This window comes from Protopterus annectens, chromosome 9.part0 (genome assembly GCF_019279795.1).
Source record: "Protopterus annectens isolate FY-2018-M chromosome 9.part0, PAN1.0, whole genome shotgun sequence".
NCBI classification, from domain to species: Eukaryota; Metazoa; Chordata; order Ceratodontiformes; family Protopteridae; genus Protopterus; species Protopterus annectens.
The window spans coordinates 317,146,243-317,162,626 of record NC_056743.1 but is presented as its reverse complement, the minus strand read 5'-3'; the positions used below and the strand labels follow the sequence as shown (position 1 = coordinate 317,162,626).

General features: G+C 42.0%; 1 protein-coding gene across 1 annotated transcript in view; it reads right to left on the bottom strand.

The window, feature by feature from the left end:
* Nucleotides 1–16,384, bottom strand: part of ANKFY1 (ankyrin repeat and FYVE domain containing 1) — a 1,799,901-nt gene that overhangs the window by 1,220,695 nt on the left and 562,822 nt on the right. The window contains exon 13 of the mRNA XM_044082101.1: nt 4,618–4,839. Coding sequence (XP_043938036.1) covers nt 4,618–4,839 — 222 coding nt within the window. The remainder of the gene's footprint in view (nt 1–4,617; nt 4,840–16,384) is intronic.

The window sequence follows — 16,384 nt, the reverse complement described above, 5'->3', positions numbered from 1 at the left end:
TAGGGTCACTAGCCAGGCATTTTCTGTTAACGTAGGCAGCAGCTGCTGCAAAGTTAGCATTTTGAATATGGGGACCACCAGGGAGGTGTTCAGAATGGATAGATCCAGGATGGGGCGCCAAGTGCCCTTTTTCTTGAGAACAAGGAATAGTCTGGAATAAAAGCCTGTGCCTGTTTGATCTGGGGGGACAGGTTCTGCCCCCTGGGAAAGGAGAGTTTGGACCTATTTCACTGCCTCTGCCCACTGATTTGGAGGCACGTCTGGGTGCCCTCTTGGGATTGGGAGTTCACTGAAAGAGAATTTGTATCCCTGAATTCACTGAAAGAGAATTTGTATCCCTGAAAAATGATCTTTAAGACCCATTGATCCTTTGTTACAGAAAGCCAATTGTCTTTGAAGAGGGAAAGCCTTCCTCCTAGTTTTTGATGAGTGAAGGGAGGGCAGAAGGGGGGCATTGAGAGTGTTTGCCATAGAAGATTGGCTTAGAACTCCCTGCCTTAGAGATGGAAGTGGTCCACTGTTTGCTTCTCTGCTGGCCCTGGGATAGGGGCCTGGAGGATCTGTCCCTGCGGGGCTTACCTTGGCCTGCTAGGTGCATGGAAGGCCCAGTGCTTAGAGGGAAAGCTGCTGCTGAATCTGGGAGGTTGTACCTTAAAGAAATCGTTTACTGTTTACATAGATTTTGCTTCGTCTTCCATTTTTTTAAGCACCTCTTCTGCTTTTTCCCCAAACAAGCGCTCCTTATCTATGGGTGCATCAATAAGTTTAGACTTGACATGATCAGGGAGAGTTTGTTCCTCCAGCCATGCATGTCTCCTAATAACAGATCCTGTCACTGCTGCCCTGCTAGAGGCTTCTAGGGCATCATATCCACATTGTAATGTGTGTTTGGCCACTTGACAAGCAGAGTGTAGTAAATCTGCTAACTCTTTTGAATTGGTACAGTCAGAAAAGGTAGCAATCTTCTGTTTTAATAGTTCCAAAGTGTGTTGTTGATATTTTAACATATGGAATGGACAATTGAGTGTTCTGATGGCTAAGGTTGGAGAGGTGTATACTTTTTACTCCATCTGTCCAGAGCTCTGGAGTCTTTGTCAGAAGGAAGAGGATTCTTGGCAGAACCAGTCTTAGCTCCTTTAGGTCCCTGTGTAATGACCTCTGGGTCTGCAGCAGGATTTCTGTACAGGTATTTGAGAGAATCTGGTACACTGCAGCACTTGTCCGGTTTACTGGGAGCAGGAGGAAGGGTGTCAGTGGCTAAGCTGGATTCATGGAAAACATCATCCACCACTTCTAAAATAGGGGGGATGGCCAGGGGTCTGTGCTGGGGCAAGTCCAGAAACTCTCTTAAGTCTTTTCTTAGACTGTGGGAAGTCCTGAAATTGCCATTGGAAATGTTCCCTGAGGGAGTGAAGGGTTTCCCCAAAGGAATGTTCCTCTGGAGGGGAGGCAGAAGGGATGGACTCCTCTGCATCTGAATCCTCATAAGAGTTAAGGGATGCTGTTCCTATTCAAAAACTGAATAGTCTGAATTTCTGGAGAAGGGTGCCTTTTCCTTTTCAAGTTGTGGCCTGACTACCCCGCATAAGGGAGATGAGATCCTCCGCCATTTTAAGCAGTTGTGCTTGGGGTGGTGGAGCAGTAGCAAGATGGTGGCTATAAGCAGATTTCCTAAGAGTGGCCTGGCTTCTCGACCTGAGAGAATCCGTTGGTCCAAGAGAAATGCTAGTCGGATGGGATGCTATCGTTTTTTTGCCAAGATTCGGTAGTGTGAAATGCCTCCTCAAAAGTGGGTGCCTGCGTCGTAGCTCCGGACCCAACAGAGGCAGAGACAGCCAAAGGCTCAGCAGACGAAGAAGATTTCTGTGGCATACTGTACTCCGAAAGGGTCTCCCATAGAGGTCTGCACAGATATCGAATCAGGCATCAGGGGCTGCAAAAACGTCTCACTGAATTCTGGAGAGCTGACTACCTGCTTAGCGGTAGCATCGGAAGGCTTAACCCTGTGCGGTCTGTCTATCTTTATCGCTACATTTTTTCGGAATGTCCACCTGAAGTCTGGATGATTAGGGATGTGATAACAGGCATCTTTAAAATAAATTGTTACCAGAAAACTTAAATGAGAAACAGGAGGTTATAGGTTGTGAAGTGACACTATTTTGAACTTGGGCACTATTACAATCAGGTTTACGAAGGAAAGATCCAGAACTTGTCTCCAAGCATCTGGGAAGGACTGGTTCTATCACTCCCTAGGAACTGCATATGATGAAAATGAAGGGGAAATAAGAGTGTGGGGTCTGACAGATGAGGAATTACCTCCTGAAAGGAAGGATTTCCTCTCATTGTCACCTGTAACCTTGGTGAACGATCTTAAGAACACGTTTCCCTGAGACTATCTGCTGCCGAAGAGAAAAGTGGAGATTCAAACTTTCTAGAATGGAAAAACTGCCAGGGTGGGAGTGTTGGACAAAGTCCCTGAAACTGACTTGTTAGACTGCCCTTGGTTTTTGCTGGGGTTCCTGAATTCTTTTTAGAACCCGCTTTCCATTTCTTGTTGAATGTCTATTTATAAGCATTTTGTTCTGAGTATTTATTTTGTTTTTTGCCAAAATTGGCTGAAGGGTTAGAAAATCTCTTAGAAATTTCAGAAAAGGAGGGCGGAAAACAATTTAGAGATTCCCTGTATCAACCTACTCTTTTCATCACACTTTTTGATAGAAGAGGAGCCAAAAACAATCTCTATCCAAAGGAGAATTTAAAACCTAATTTTTACATCATCTGGGCGGTTGTGAGGACACAGCCATGCAAATCTCTCCTCAAAATCAGTATCAGTGGTCACATCTCTGAAAGAAATATCAAATGAGTCATAAAAGCACAATAAAGAATATGTTGGAACTTGTACAATGGAAGAAACTATTTTATTTAATTTATATTTGTTTACCAGCGCAGTGCACGGATCTCAATGGCCCATATGCAGGCACAGCCAAGGTGAACAAGACCAGATAAGAAATGAACAAAACATATTTATAGATACAAGGATATGCTACAGCATTTAGTTCAAAAAGCAGTTCACAAAGGCTAAATGATTTAAAGCAGATTTTTCCTAACAAGAAGGAAATGCAAATGAAACATTCCTCATACTTTAACTAGTCAGAATAAACATATAAGCCTAACAATTCAAAACTGAAAAATCAAAGTTGCAGAAGCATACACTTTTTTCTATTCTTAATAGTATTCCCATCCTTGCCAGAAAGAGTAAAATTGGAACAAACAAAATGTTTAGAAGCAGCAGAACTAACTAAAGCTATAGTTGCTGGGTCAGGTTTGGGAAGAGTGTATAAAAACCTAAAAGACTAAGAAACTTTATACATTCTTTGGGCCTTTTTAGAGGCAGCAGGCTGAATATCAGCAGAACTGCAGGCAGTGACACACATCATCCAAAGAAAACAGAACTGGAGGAAAGGGTGAGGGGTTCTGCAAAATCCTTTTCTAACAACTCATAATATTTTTCTGAAAAACTGAGAAATCTCAGTGTTCTCCCACTGAAAACAGAGGCACATTCTGGAAACAGTAGCAGAAAAAGAGAAGCCCTCACAGGGAGAATCAGAAACCCAGCTCTCCTCAGAGTCTGAATCTGAAAACTGAAGTGAAAATCCTCTATCGTCCTGTCCAGATTCAGTATATTGAATCTCTTCAGGAAAAGAGGTATCCCTTCTTTTACCAGAAACCACCTAATAAAAATTATCAATAGCCTATATTAAACCCTGAGACAGTCTCAGTAAACTACTTTTGTCTAAAGAAATTTGAGGAGTCGTTGATATACATTTAGTTTTCGGTTTCTTTTTGACAGGAAAGCAGGTGCAATCAGTATTGCTAATGAGAGCGGCAGCTTCCCCAGGGGCGGGCACAACATTCTGACCCAACAGGGAAGTCTTCCCTGTTCCCTCTCTCATGACCAACAAGAGCAACTCTCCCTTGCCCACTGAGGGGACCCTAAAAACTGCAAAGTATGTGATTAACCCCTTATCCATAGTGGCTGTAGGTGTTACACTACAGGGATCTAGTGTAAAACATGAGTGGTCTAAGGAACAAGCTATGGTCACAGCAGAGTCACCCACTTGCAGGTGAGTCAAATTGTTAGCCTGCTGTGGTAGCAATGGCTGTTTGCTTAACTTTTTCTTTTTGCAGCTGGACTGGGAGTTGGTTCCATGGTCAAGCAGAAAATTGTCTCTTTCCTGGAGAAAACAAGCAACAAGAGACAGTAATAATTTAAGTTTTTAAAAGTAACTTTTTCACAAAAACACAGTAAAAAAAAAAAAAAAAACAATTTAAAACACTCTCATTCCCAAAAAGTTAAATAAATAATTTCTCCACAGATTTTTTTTTAAATTACATTAAACTTTTACCTGACAAGAAAAAAATCCACTTCTGTTTAAGTACAGTTAAGTCTTGACAGTCAAAACACAAATTTCTAACTTAAAAATGGCTTTCTTAAACAGGAAAGTACTACACTGCAATGTTTTCAATGTGGAAGGCTTTCACACAAAGGGAACTTATCAACACAGCAAAGTAACAGCATAATCCAACTGTTAATCTGTGAAAGTTCTCGAAGGATACCTTTCTTCAATGGCAGGGAAAGTTCTGAAGAGCTTGGCACCTAAACCTGTCTTTTTAGTCAGCTTACTTCGAGATGACCAACAATTTGGGTGCATGGAAGGTGCCTGAAGCTTTGGAAGCTGGTCACCTGTTACATCCTTGACAGGGATATAACCCATATAGCTAAGGCTGCTGCTACAGTCATCAACATGATGAGCATCCTTTGTTAATGATGCCTGACATCTGGGAAAGGACAATGCACAGGTAAGTAATGAGCTACCACTGGGGCTAGACACTTCATAAACACTCGGTGCAGTTGCCAACCCAAAGGGTAATGAAGATAATTGACAATGTGACCCAGACACACTAAATCTTAGAAATCTATTGAAATTTGTTTGCCATCAGAATGAAATGGTAAGCATCTTTGAGGTCTAAGGTTACCCGTAAGACTTTAGTATGGAACAAGAGCTAACACTGTTTGAAGGGTCAACATCTTGAACTTTGGAATTTTCACAAAAAGAATACGAAAAGATAGCTCTATTACTGGTCTCAAAGAGTTTCTGGAGTAAAAGTCACTGCCTATTTGTTCTGTAGGAAGACATTGTATTACTTCTGCTTCTAACATGTTTTAGAGCCCTTGGGGAAACGACTTAGCTTGATTGGAAAGGATCTTTTTGAAATGAGGTGGATTTTCTATCCATTGCCAACTGCAATCTCTACCTTTAAAACCCAAACATCTGAAAATATGTTGCCACAGATGAGCAGTTGTAGAATGGAGTGTGTATGTACCTTTTAGAAGCATTTCCAGATGTAGGCATGCGCATATAAATAGTGAGCATGTGCAGGCAGCAGTGACATTTTGAAAGAACAGCCAAAGTGTTAACATGTATGTGTGGTAGTCAGTTTATAAGTTTAAGTTACAAAGCCTCATTCTTAATGTGTGTGTGTGTAATAAAGCTGCTTGAACTGAATCCCCACAACCACTTGTCTGTTTTATCCTGAATGGACGAGCGACTTAGAGCACAACTTCTTCAAGCCATGAAGTGCAGAGCTGAAGGTGAAGACAGATTGAGCTGGTTGAGTGAAACAGAGCTGAAATGATCAAAAAAGGTCCAGAAACAAACTTAAGGTAACTAGAACTTGCAAAAATGATTTGACAAAGAAAATGAAACAGAGCATTTGTAAGGCACAAAACGTATTACTAATCAAATGAAAGGCACGAAACGCATTATTAATTAAACGAAATGTCTAAAACCATATTTGATGAAACTATCGGAAATATTAACATGGGGCTCAGAATTACCTCCGCTTTGCATAACAAGTATGTTTAAAGCAAAACGAAGCACAAGAAAGTATAATACGCATGATAAGAGGTTAAGTGGGCATAACTAGTACAATAAAGGGCAAAATAAGCTTAAAGAGCAAGGCAGCTGCATTTTTTTTAGTAAAAGACCATGTTTTGGGCATAAAATAGTATTTTGCATTGACCGATGCCATTCAAAGCATAATTAGAGTTATTTGAAGTATCTCAGTGTGTGCAAAGTGTTTGCAGAGTGTGTGCTTTATTAAGGTGCAATTTCAAAGAGTTTGCTGTGTGCAAAGTACAGTTATATTGCAAAGTGCAGTTAAAGTACAGCCATTTTGAAAAGTTTCTTCTACTGTGTAGATTTATTTGCAGAGTGCCACCATTTCAAAGTGTTTCACAAAGTACAGCCATTTTGAAGACTTTCTGTGCTGTATACAGTTCATTTGGAAAATGCATTCATTTCAAAGTTTTTCTTACACTGTTGTGGAGTGGTTTCATTGTGCTACAGAAACTTATTCGGCAAAGTGCAGTTTTTTTTCAAAGAGTCTGTTGTGCTATCAGGCATAACTAAAAGTTCTAGCAATGTTCTCATATACTCGTGTGCATGTTCTTACATAATTCCATGCACAGTCAATACTGTGGGTTAATATGGCAGAGGCATTTCGCAGACCAAGGCAACTTGTGCTTGATCATAATATAGCAAAGAACTGGAGAGTATTTGAGCAGGAATATGATATTTTCATACAAGCAACTTTTTCTGACAAAGATGCATGTTTTGCTTAACTTAGCTGTGTCAGAAGCCACTGAAACAGAGTTCATTTGTGTTGCACCAGAAATATATGCAGGAGAGGGGGAAACCGCCATACTGTTGTATCGGCTGAATCAAGGGAAGACCCCGAGTGCTTGAAACGTAAATTTAGAGAAATGTGCAACCACTAGACAAATGTTACATTAGAGAGGCACCTATTTTATACAAGAGACCAAAAAGCCAGGTGATATTTTTGCAGCTTATATCACTGACTTGAGGAATAAGGCTAAAATGTGCAGATCTGGTGATATGAAAGATGAGTTAATACAGGACAAGCTTGTGTTTGGTGTTACTAATGCTGCAGCGAGAAAGATTTTGCTTCATGACAGTGACTTAACGTTAAGAAAAGCCGTAGAGATTTGTCAAATCCATGAGCTCACAGAACGGCACACAAATATGCTTGTGAGTGATAAGAGCATGGTTTCAGCAGCTTCTACAGCAAGCAGAGACAGCATGCCGCACGTGGGAAGCAGAAACAGGCTTAAACAAATGGCAGCTGCAAACCCTGTGGGACTTCCTGGGAGGCTGCGTAACTTTTTAGCAAGTTCCAAGACTAGTTCAGTAAAATGGACATGCTCAGTGCAGTACAAGGGTGATTTAACAAAATTCGAGTCTTATTGTTAACTGTCGTAATTGTGAAACCAACTATGAGTCTAGAAGAGACGGTGCTTAGCATCTGGTCAGCAACGAAACAAGTGTAAAAATGGAACCACTTTCAAAAGTTTTGTAAATTAAGCAAGCCTTATTCAATTAAGAAAGGTTTACTCAAAAAAGCAAGTTGATCATACAGAAAGCTGCAACTCAACTTTCTATGTAGATGGTGTATCTGTGGTTGGTGAAAAGGTTAATGCAGTAGATTTGTTGGTAAAGAATGAAGTATTACGTACTGTCCTGATCAATGGTAAACCCACGGAGCTCAAAATGGACACTGGCTCAAAGTGTAATGTGATGTCAGCAAAAACATTTGCTAGAGTGAGAACTGGTAAGCAACTTAATTTGGCTAATTGTGCGTAGCTTGTTGCTTATGGAGATGAAAAGATTCAAACCGAAGGCTCAGTAGTGCTTTCATGATATTCAGCTGGGAACAGTTACAGCTTGCAATGTTATGTAGTCAGAAGACCTGTGGTGTCATTATTAGGTATCAGAGACAGTTTAAGAATGAAACTGCTTTCTTTTACCAAAGAAGTACATCAGGTAAGCACATGTCCCAGTTCCAGTTTTAGTGATGCTATTTTCTCAGAGTATGCGGATGTTTTCGACAAGTTAGGCAAACTTCTAGTTGTGTACTCCATGAAAGTAGACCCAGAGGTCAGTCCAGTAGTCAGACCAACGAGAAGAGTTTCAATAGCTATACAGGACAAAGTCAAGGTCCAGTTACACAAGATGGTGCAGCAAAGTGTGATTTGTCCAGTCACAGAACCAACTGAGTGGGTGCCTTCCATGGTAGCTGCTCATAAAAAAAATTCAGATGAAATCAGAATATGTATTAACCCAACAGACTTGAACAAGGCATCAGAGATACCTCATCATCATTTGTGTACAGTTGAGGAGATTGCAGCCCTTATGCCAAATGCCATGGTTTTTTCTATCTTAGATGCAGAGTCATTTTGGAAAATGACGGTTGATCTCAAATCAACACTACTGAATACATTCAGTATGCCATTTGGTAGATAAAGATTCCTCAGGATGCCTTTTGGAATAAATTTTGCCAATGAAGTCTTTCAGCGTGCAATGCAGCAATATTTTTTCAGGCTATCCATGTGCTATAATAGTTGGTGATTTACTAGTTTGGAGGCAATGGTAACAAAGCATGCCATGAAATTCTGGACTGAGCACATGAACTGAACTTGGAGCTCAATCTTCTGAAATGTAAATTCAGACTACCAGAAGTTACTTATGTAGGTTATTTATTTACCAGTACTGGCTTACAACCAGACCTTTCTAAACAAGCAGCCATTCTTGAGATGTCAGCTCCAGACAATCTCCCAGCCTTACAGAGTTTTCCTGGTATGGTTAACTATTTGGGCAAATTTATCCCTGACTTTAGTAAGTGAGTTATCAGTGCCTTTTAGAGAGCTGACATGCAAAAAATGTTGTTTGGTCATGGTTAGACAACCACCAGAGAGCATTTAATAACCTCAAACAGCAAACTGCCAACCCTCCTACATTAAGGTACTATGATGTCCACAAACCAGTAGTTCTTTCCTGTGATGCTTCAAAGCTCGGTCTTGGTGTATTTTTTAAGAGAGCAGGCCTGTTTTGCCTATGCATCTAGACCTCTTACCCAAACTGAAATGCAGTATCCTCAAATTGAGAAGGAACTTTTGGCAGTTGTGTTTGCATGTTTGAAGTTCCATGATTATATTTATGGCCGAGCTATTCAAATAGAAATTAAATGCATCTTTAAAAATAAAAGTGAAAATTTGACAAATAGCTTAAGCATTTTGTACCTCAGTAGCAAACACTAAAACATGGGTAGTAAGTCTGCTTCTACCATGTTAGCTTACCAGTTCTGCTGTGTTTCTTCCAGTTAAGATGTAGTTCCTCAAAGTGCTGTGTAAGTGAACCAATAAGCATACATCACAGAAACATCATACTATTAAACGAAGTGCAGGCATCCAACGTAGGGTTGAACTGTCCCAGTTTCAGATGCTACCATCAACTTACAGCACACAAACTGAAAATTATCAAATAAGAAAAGAAAAAAGTTATGTACTCACCATAATGTTCTAGCCATGTTGTCGATTTTTATTCTCACTTAACTACTGGGTTTGGATCAAAACCTCAGATCTGATTCAACCGTTACTATAGCTTGTGGCCAACAAAACTATCAAGCTCCTCCCTACCCATAATGCACCAACCCCTAACATAAGTTATCTAGTAAACAAGATGAGGTAAGTAAAAACATATTAGAATAATGTTCATGACAAAAGAAACCAATATCTGGAGCTCCATATAAGACATTGTAGTGTCGTTATAACATCTCATTCTTCCAGAAGTCATTGATGATGAAAGGTTGGGAGCTGCTGGGTGGGGAGTTAAGGAAGAATGAAAATGGACAACACAGATGGAATGTTATGGTGGGTATAGAACTTCTTTATCTGATGATGTCAATTTTCATTCATTCGTCAACCACTAGGACAGAGCAACCAGCTACCTGAAATCTCAGGTAGATTCTTAAGGACGTTTCTGAGCAAAGTTGAACCAAAGGCTACTCTTCCCCTCAAGACCAGATCCAATTTGTAAGAAGTAATAAAAGTATAAGGATTAGCCCAAGTAGCAGCGTGCATGACATGACTGGATAAAAATACTGACAAGGTTGCCATAGATCTAATAGAGTGGGCTCAAAGGGTTTGCAAATGAAATATCCAATTTATTATAGAAAACAGATATGCAGTCAGTAATCCATCTTGCCAATGTTATCTTTGTAACAGATCTGCCTAATTTATTGTCTGCAAAGAATATACATAACTGATCAGACATTCTACTCCCTTTTGTTCTGTGCAAATAGAAATGCAATTGTCTATGAACATCCAACAAATGTAACATACACATCTGTTTTCAAATTTTGGAAAGAAAATGGGCAAATTAAAAGATGATTGATATTAAATTCTGACACCACTTTAGGAAGGGAAAAGGGTCGGTTCTTAATATCACCCTATCCTTACGGAAAATCAAGTAAGGAGGTTTAGACTGGATAATGCTTGAAGCTCTGAAATTCTTCTGACAGAGGTAATAGTCACTAGAAATGTCATTTTCCAGGTCAGAAATTTAAAATCACAATTTCCTGCTGGTTGAAAAGGAGACTGGATTAAGGCCTGCAGTAGAAGAATAAAATACCATGGAGAAGTAGGATCTTTAGAAGGTAGTCTAAGTAAAATAGTACCTCTTAAGAAGGCCTTGCATATGTTAGTAGAGGCCAAGGAAGAGCTGTCAACACCTATATGAAAGTTAGAGACTGCTGCTAACTGAACATTAATGGTAGAAGAGCTACCGCCTTTATTGAAAATTTCTGCCAAAAACTCTAGAACACTATGTGTAGAGGCCGATATGTTTTTGAGATGCCCAACAAATAAATCTCTTCCATTTAATTTTGTAAATTTTCCTAGTAGAAGCTTTATGGAAAGGTAAAATTATATGAAATACAGGAGACAAGAGAATAAGTTGTTTGACTATTAAGAGAAGTGGAGAAACCATGCTGTTAGCCTGAGGTTTGAGACAGTCAGATGAATCATGCCTGTCGGGTGAGACAGGAGGTCTGGAATCAAATCCAAAATCCAAGGTGGGTATAGAAGCTGAGGCCAAAGGAAGGGGAACCACACCTGTAAAGGCCAGTAAGGTGCAATGAAGATGACTTTGCTCTTCAACCTTGCAAGCTTTCTATAGAAAAGAATAGTTGTGTAAACTCTTACCATAACCATAGATGTCCTTCTCTTCCATGTTGCAATATTCTGACCTGTGGCATCTTTTGCCTCAGGCTTCTAAACATCTGGCCCATCTGCCAAAGCTTAAGCCTTGTTGCTGTCAGGTGCGGACGTCACACGCAGGACCACAAACCAAGTACCTTAAATGTGACGTCTACACTGAAAATCTCAGAAATGACTGCCCATTAGACAACAGTTGATACTTAACAGGAATGATGCCATCCAGAGAGGGAAGAGAATATGGAGGGGGATAGAAGGATGGGAAGGAATACTGCAACATGGAAAAGGAGGACATCTATAGTTATGGTAAGATTTTACATAAATATTCTATGTCCTTCTATTCTCATGGTGCATGTGAGAGAGTACCACAGCTCATTTAGAGGAAAAGGTGGAGGAAGAGGAACCAGTCTCCAGAAAGCCACAGAGGATGGCCCTTGTGAAGCCTGCTCTAGCTCGGGTGATGTTGTCTAGCTTGTAGTGTCTGGTGAATGTGTGGACAGATGACCATGTGGCTGGTTCTAAGATGGTGGCTGCATCCAGGCCTTTAAGGAAGGCTCCTGAAGAGGCCATAGCTCTAGTAGAATGTGCCTTAATAGGGTAGGGTAGGTCTTTCCCATGAAAGGCATAGCAGAAGGTAACAGTTGTGTGTCCAATAGGATACTGTCTGCTTGGAAACTGCTTTGCCCAGGGCTCTTGGATGAAATTAAATAAATAGCTGATTGGACCTCCTAATGTCTTGGGTCTTGTCTGGTTAAAATCTTAGTTGTTAGTGTACATCCAGGGAGTGGAGCACTCTTTCACTGTCATTTTGGGGTGAAGGAAAAAAGGTGGGTAGATGGATAGACTGGTTGAGTAACAGCTCATTCCCCACCATAAGCATGAAGGAGGGATTAAGTACGTACAGTAATCTTGCCTTTGTGGAAGACAGTGTAGGGTGCAGAGGCAATGACAGCTTGCAGCTCTAAGACTCTTCTAGATGAAGTAAGGGCTACTAGCAATACAGTTTTCCAGGTGTACATTTTTAAAGAAGCAGAAGCTGCTGGTTCAAAGGGGGCAGTGGTAAGTTTTTCCAGCTCAAATCCCAAGGAGGGGAGGATAGGTTTTCTGGGAGGTCTGATGTGGAGAACTCCCTTGAGGGAAAGTTTCACTTCCAGCATTGACAGAAGGAGTGGATCGACTGGGAGGGAGGCTGAAATGGCAGACAGATGTACTTTCACTGAAGTATATGAATGTTTTGACTTTAAGAGCTAACATACACAAGTGAGGACTACAGGTACATCCACATGAAATGGGTCTAGTTGCTTTCGAAGACGCCGAGTTGAGAACCTTTTTCATTTTAAAATGTAGGTTATAGTTGTGTAGTGGGTTTCCTGACCTCCTGCAGGACGGACAGCATGTCCTCTGAACATGTCTGAAAGGGATCAGAAGTTAATCACCCACAGGGTTAAGCTGAGAGAATTCAGATACGGGTAAATGAGAGATCTCTTTTGCTGTGTGAGCAGCTCCACTTTGTGGGGCAACTTGTGGTGATTGCCCTTGGCAAGGGACAGAAGAGGGAACCAATGCTGCCTTGGCCAATAGGGAGTCACCAGCAAGATTTTTGGTTTGTCCCTCTCTATTTTCAGGAGAACCTTCTGGATGATGGGGAATGAGGGGGGGGGGGGCGTGGGACAAGTAAAGGAACAGCCCCTTCCAAGGAAATGAGAAGGCATCCACCTTCCAAGCTAGTGAAGAGTAGGTCCTGGAGCATAATAGTTGGAGGTCTGTTCTGAAGAGAGGCAAACAGATCTATTCAAGTGGTGCCCCACTGGAGGACAATGTCTAAGAACACATCCCTGAGCAACAGCCACTCGTGATGTTGAGAGAATGATCTGCTGAGAGTGTCTGGCTGGTAAATGTCTTGGAGTATAAACTGCCTTCAGAGTGATACTGCACTAGGAGGCTAACTCCCAAGCCTGTATTGCTAACCTACACAGCAAGTATGATCTGGTCCATCCTTGTTTGTTGATGTATCACTTCACCATTGTATCATCTGTGAAGATTTGTAGGGGACATTCCTGTATAAGAGGGAGGAAGATTTTCAGTGCTAGAAGGAGAGCAATCATTTCCATCACATTGATATGTTTCTTTGTGAAGGAAGGGTCCCACTGAGCCTGCACCTTGAGTCCCTTCATGGTGGCTTCCCACCCCAGATCAAAGGCATCAGTATGCATAGACTGAAATGGTTGGAGGCGTAAGGGAAGGCCTGGATTTTGGTTGATTTGCTGGATCCACCATCTCAACTCTTGTCTCAGGCAGGGAAGGAAGGGCACTTGGCAATCCAAGGTGTGGTTGTGTTGGGACCAAATGTTTTATAAGTACCATTGCAACTTCATCATGTGCATCCTGACAAGGGGCAGCATAGGCAGGGTTGCTGCCTTGAGTCCCAGATGTCTGAGGAACTACCTGGCAGAGGTGTGTAACCAGAAGCAACTCGTGGAAAAACATGGTTACGTAGCTGATTTTGTCCTGAGAGAGTAATGTCTTCATCAGGTCATTAGGAATTCTGTATCCCAGGAAAATTATGTCCTGAGATGGGAGGAGGGAAGATTTTGTCAAATTTAATGTGAAGCCTAGACTATGGAGGAGGGACATGGTAAATGCCAGGTGAGTCCTGAGAAGTTCTGACCCCTCTGCTGTAATGAGTAGGTCATCCAGATAGGGATAGATTTGCATGCCAATTGCTTTGCAGTAGGCTACTGCTGGGCAAGGCACTTTGTGAAGACCCTTGGTGCTGTAGACAACCCAAAGGACAAAGCAGTAAATTGAAAATGTGACGATGGCACAGCAAAGCATAAATACCTCCTGCAAAGAAGGTGGATGGGGACATGAAGATATGCCTCCTTCTGGTTCAAGGTGGCCATAAATGTGCTTGGGGGCAATAGTGGCAGACGGGTTTGGAGGGATAGCATCCAGCATGAGGGTACCTGCAGGAAGGGGTTTAGGTGTGACAGGACTAGGATGGGCCTCCAAGGGCCATCCTTCCTTGACACAAGGAAGAGTCTTGAGTAAAACCCTTGAACCTCTTGAGCTGTGGGAACTTTTTCTCTGGTTCTTTGTGAGAGCAGATGTTGAATGATCTTGGGGATAAGGTGAAGTTGGTTTTTTGGAGGTAAGGGCATTTCTTGAGGTAGGAGTTTTTCCTGCCAGGTCATAAAGTACCCTTTTTCTATTACTGAAAGTACCCAGCGGTCTGAAGTGATGTGCTGCTAAAGGGGGAGACTGTGAGAGAGGTAAGTGGAGAGGGGTAGGTGACTTGGGGAGTCACGCAATGTTTTGTCTACCTGGACAGGGCTGCCTGGGGGTTGACTGTGAAGTGGCAGTCTTAGGGGAAGTGATAGGTTTTCAGGGACCCTTCCTGTGTTTAGAGGGAGGAGTGTGGTACTGGAGCTCTCCTCATAAAACTGGGTTTTGCTGGTTAGTTCCTATAGAACTTGGGAACTGGAGAAACTAGTAAATGTTTTAGGTCCTGGAGTTCTTTACTCTTTTCTTGAAGGCTCTTGAACAGTTCAGCAGACTGCTTGCCAAAAAGGTAATTGTTGTCCAGAGCAGCATCTAACATTGTTTTTGAAATCCTCAGAGAGGGCTTGCAGTCTGAGCCAGGAATACCTGCTCAGAAGAGGCTGAGGCAGTTGATCAGGCTGATACCTCTGCAACATTGTAGCTGCACTTTATGGAGTGTCTGGCTACCTGAGCTGCCAGAGAGTGTGATAAGGCCACTTGCGGTTTGGCTGGAGTGTCAGGCAATGAAGAGACTACGGATGTAGCTTGGGAAATCAAATCCAAGAAATATTTGACCATGTGGGTCTGCTAACTTATGGCTCTGAAGGCCAGGGTAGAGGACGTATAAATCATTTTTCTCAGCCTGTCCATGACTTTGCTGTCCTTGTCAGACGGCAGGAGGGAGAAGAAGTGAATGTGTCGGGACTACTTGTCAGGAGCCACTCCAATGACTGTAGGGTCTGCCACAGGTGGTTTAATGATAGAACTTTTGCTGGTCAGGGACCTTGTAAAATCGGTCTGGCTACTTAAGGGTTGGAAGATGATTCAGGGTTTTTCAAGGTGACTGCAAACACATCCAGGTAATCTGGAATTACAGAAAGGATGGATGAGGGTGAAGGGGACTATCTGCAGGAGTTCAAAGTATCTTTTTTGCACCTCAGTCATTTGAATGGCATCCCATTTAAAGTACTCCCTTATTCAGGAGATGGTATCCCAAAGGAAATATCTTCTGAAGGAGAGTCTCCTTATAGGGAGTCCTCATCTGGGGAGCCATACTCCAATGGAGAAGCAAGCTGTGAAGTGTATGCAAGTGATTCCTCAGAAGTGGAAGAGGAATCCTCTAGAGTGTGAGTGGGAGGTAAGAAAGCAGCTGAGGCAGGCCTAGGACTGAGAGTAAGCAGGGCCTGGTAAAGAAGAGGTCATAGGCCTGAGGGCCATGAAGGCCTGAACCAGGGACTGGGAGAAGGTCTGCCAGTCTGGCTGGTCATCTGTAGGAGTGGGAGTCAGATGCTTAGTTTTTTGTTTTTTCTTTGAAGGAGTAGTCTTAGAGGCTGAAAGTGGCAGAGGCCTGTGGTCAAGGATCCAGCCTGTAGAGAAGGAGCACTGGTCAGTCATTGAAGGCGGCTGAGTGGTAGAGCTGGTTTCGACATCGGCAGAGGCCAACTTTGCACTATCCTCTGGAGACGTGCCAACTGCTGTTTCTTGGGTAGCTTCCGCAATGGTACCCGCCAAAGATGGCAGTTCGTCCTGAAACGGTGGCTGAAGGAATATCAGACGGAGGGGCAGAAGTAGCAGGCTTGGAAACTTTGGCCTTTTTTTGGAGGCTCCATCTCGACAGCCCATTCACCTTCCATTCCTAAAGCTATGCATTTGAGATGCTGGTTCTCAACAAATAATTTTAGGGCAGCTAGGCAACTACGAAAAGTTTTTGGTACGAATATATGTATGTGCATGTGAATATACATATGACTGGTAAACAGTGCAAGTTGGATGGTTGTGTGACTGGCCTAAACAAAAGAGGCAAAGTTTGTGCATATCCTTGTGTGGAATCTGTTGGCCACACTTAAATTTTCCCTTCCTAGATGACATTGGCTAACGAAGAGTCTACTGTCAAAAGTAAACAGCAACCCAAGCTCAAGCAAGACGTAAAAGAAATATATGTATATATATGTGTGTGTGTGTATATCTATAGATATATATATATATATA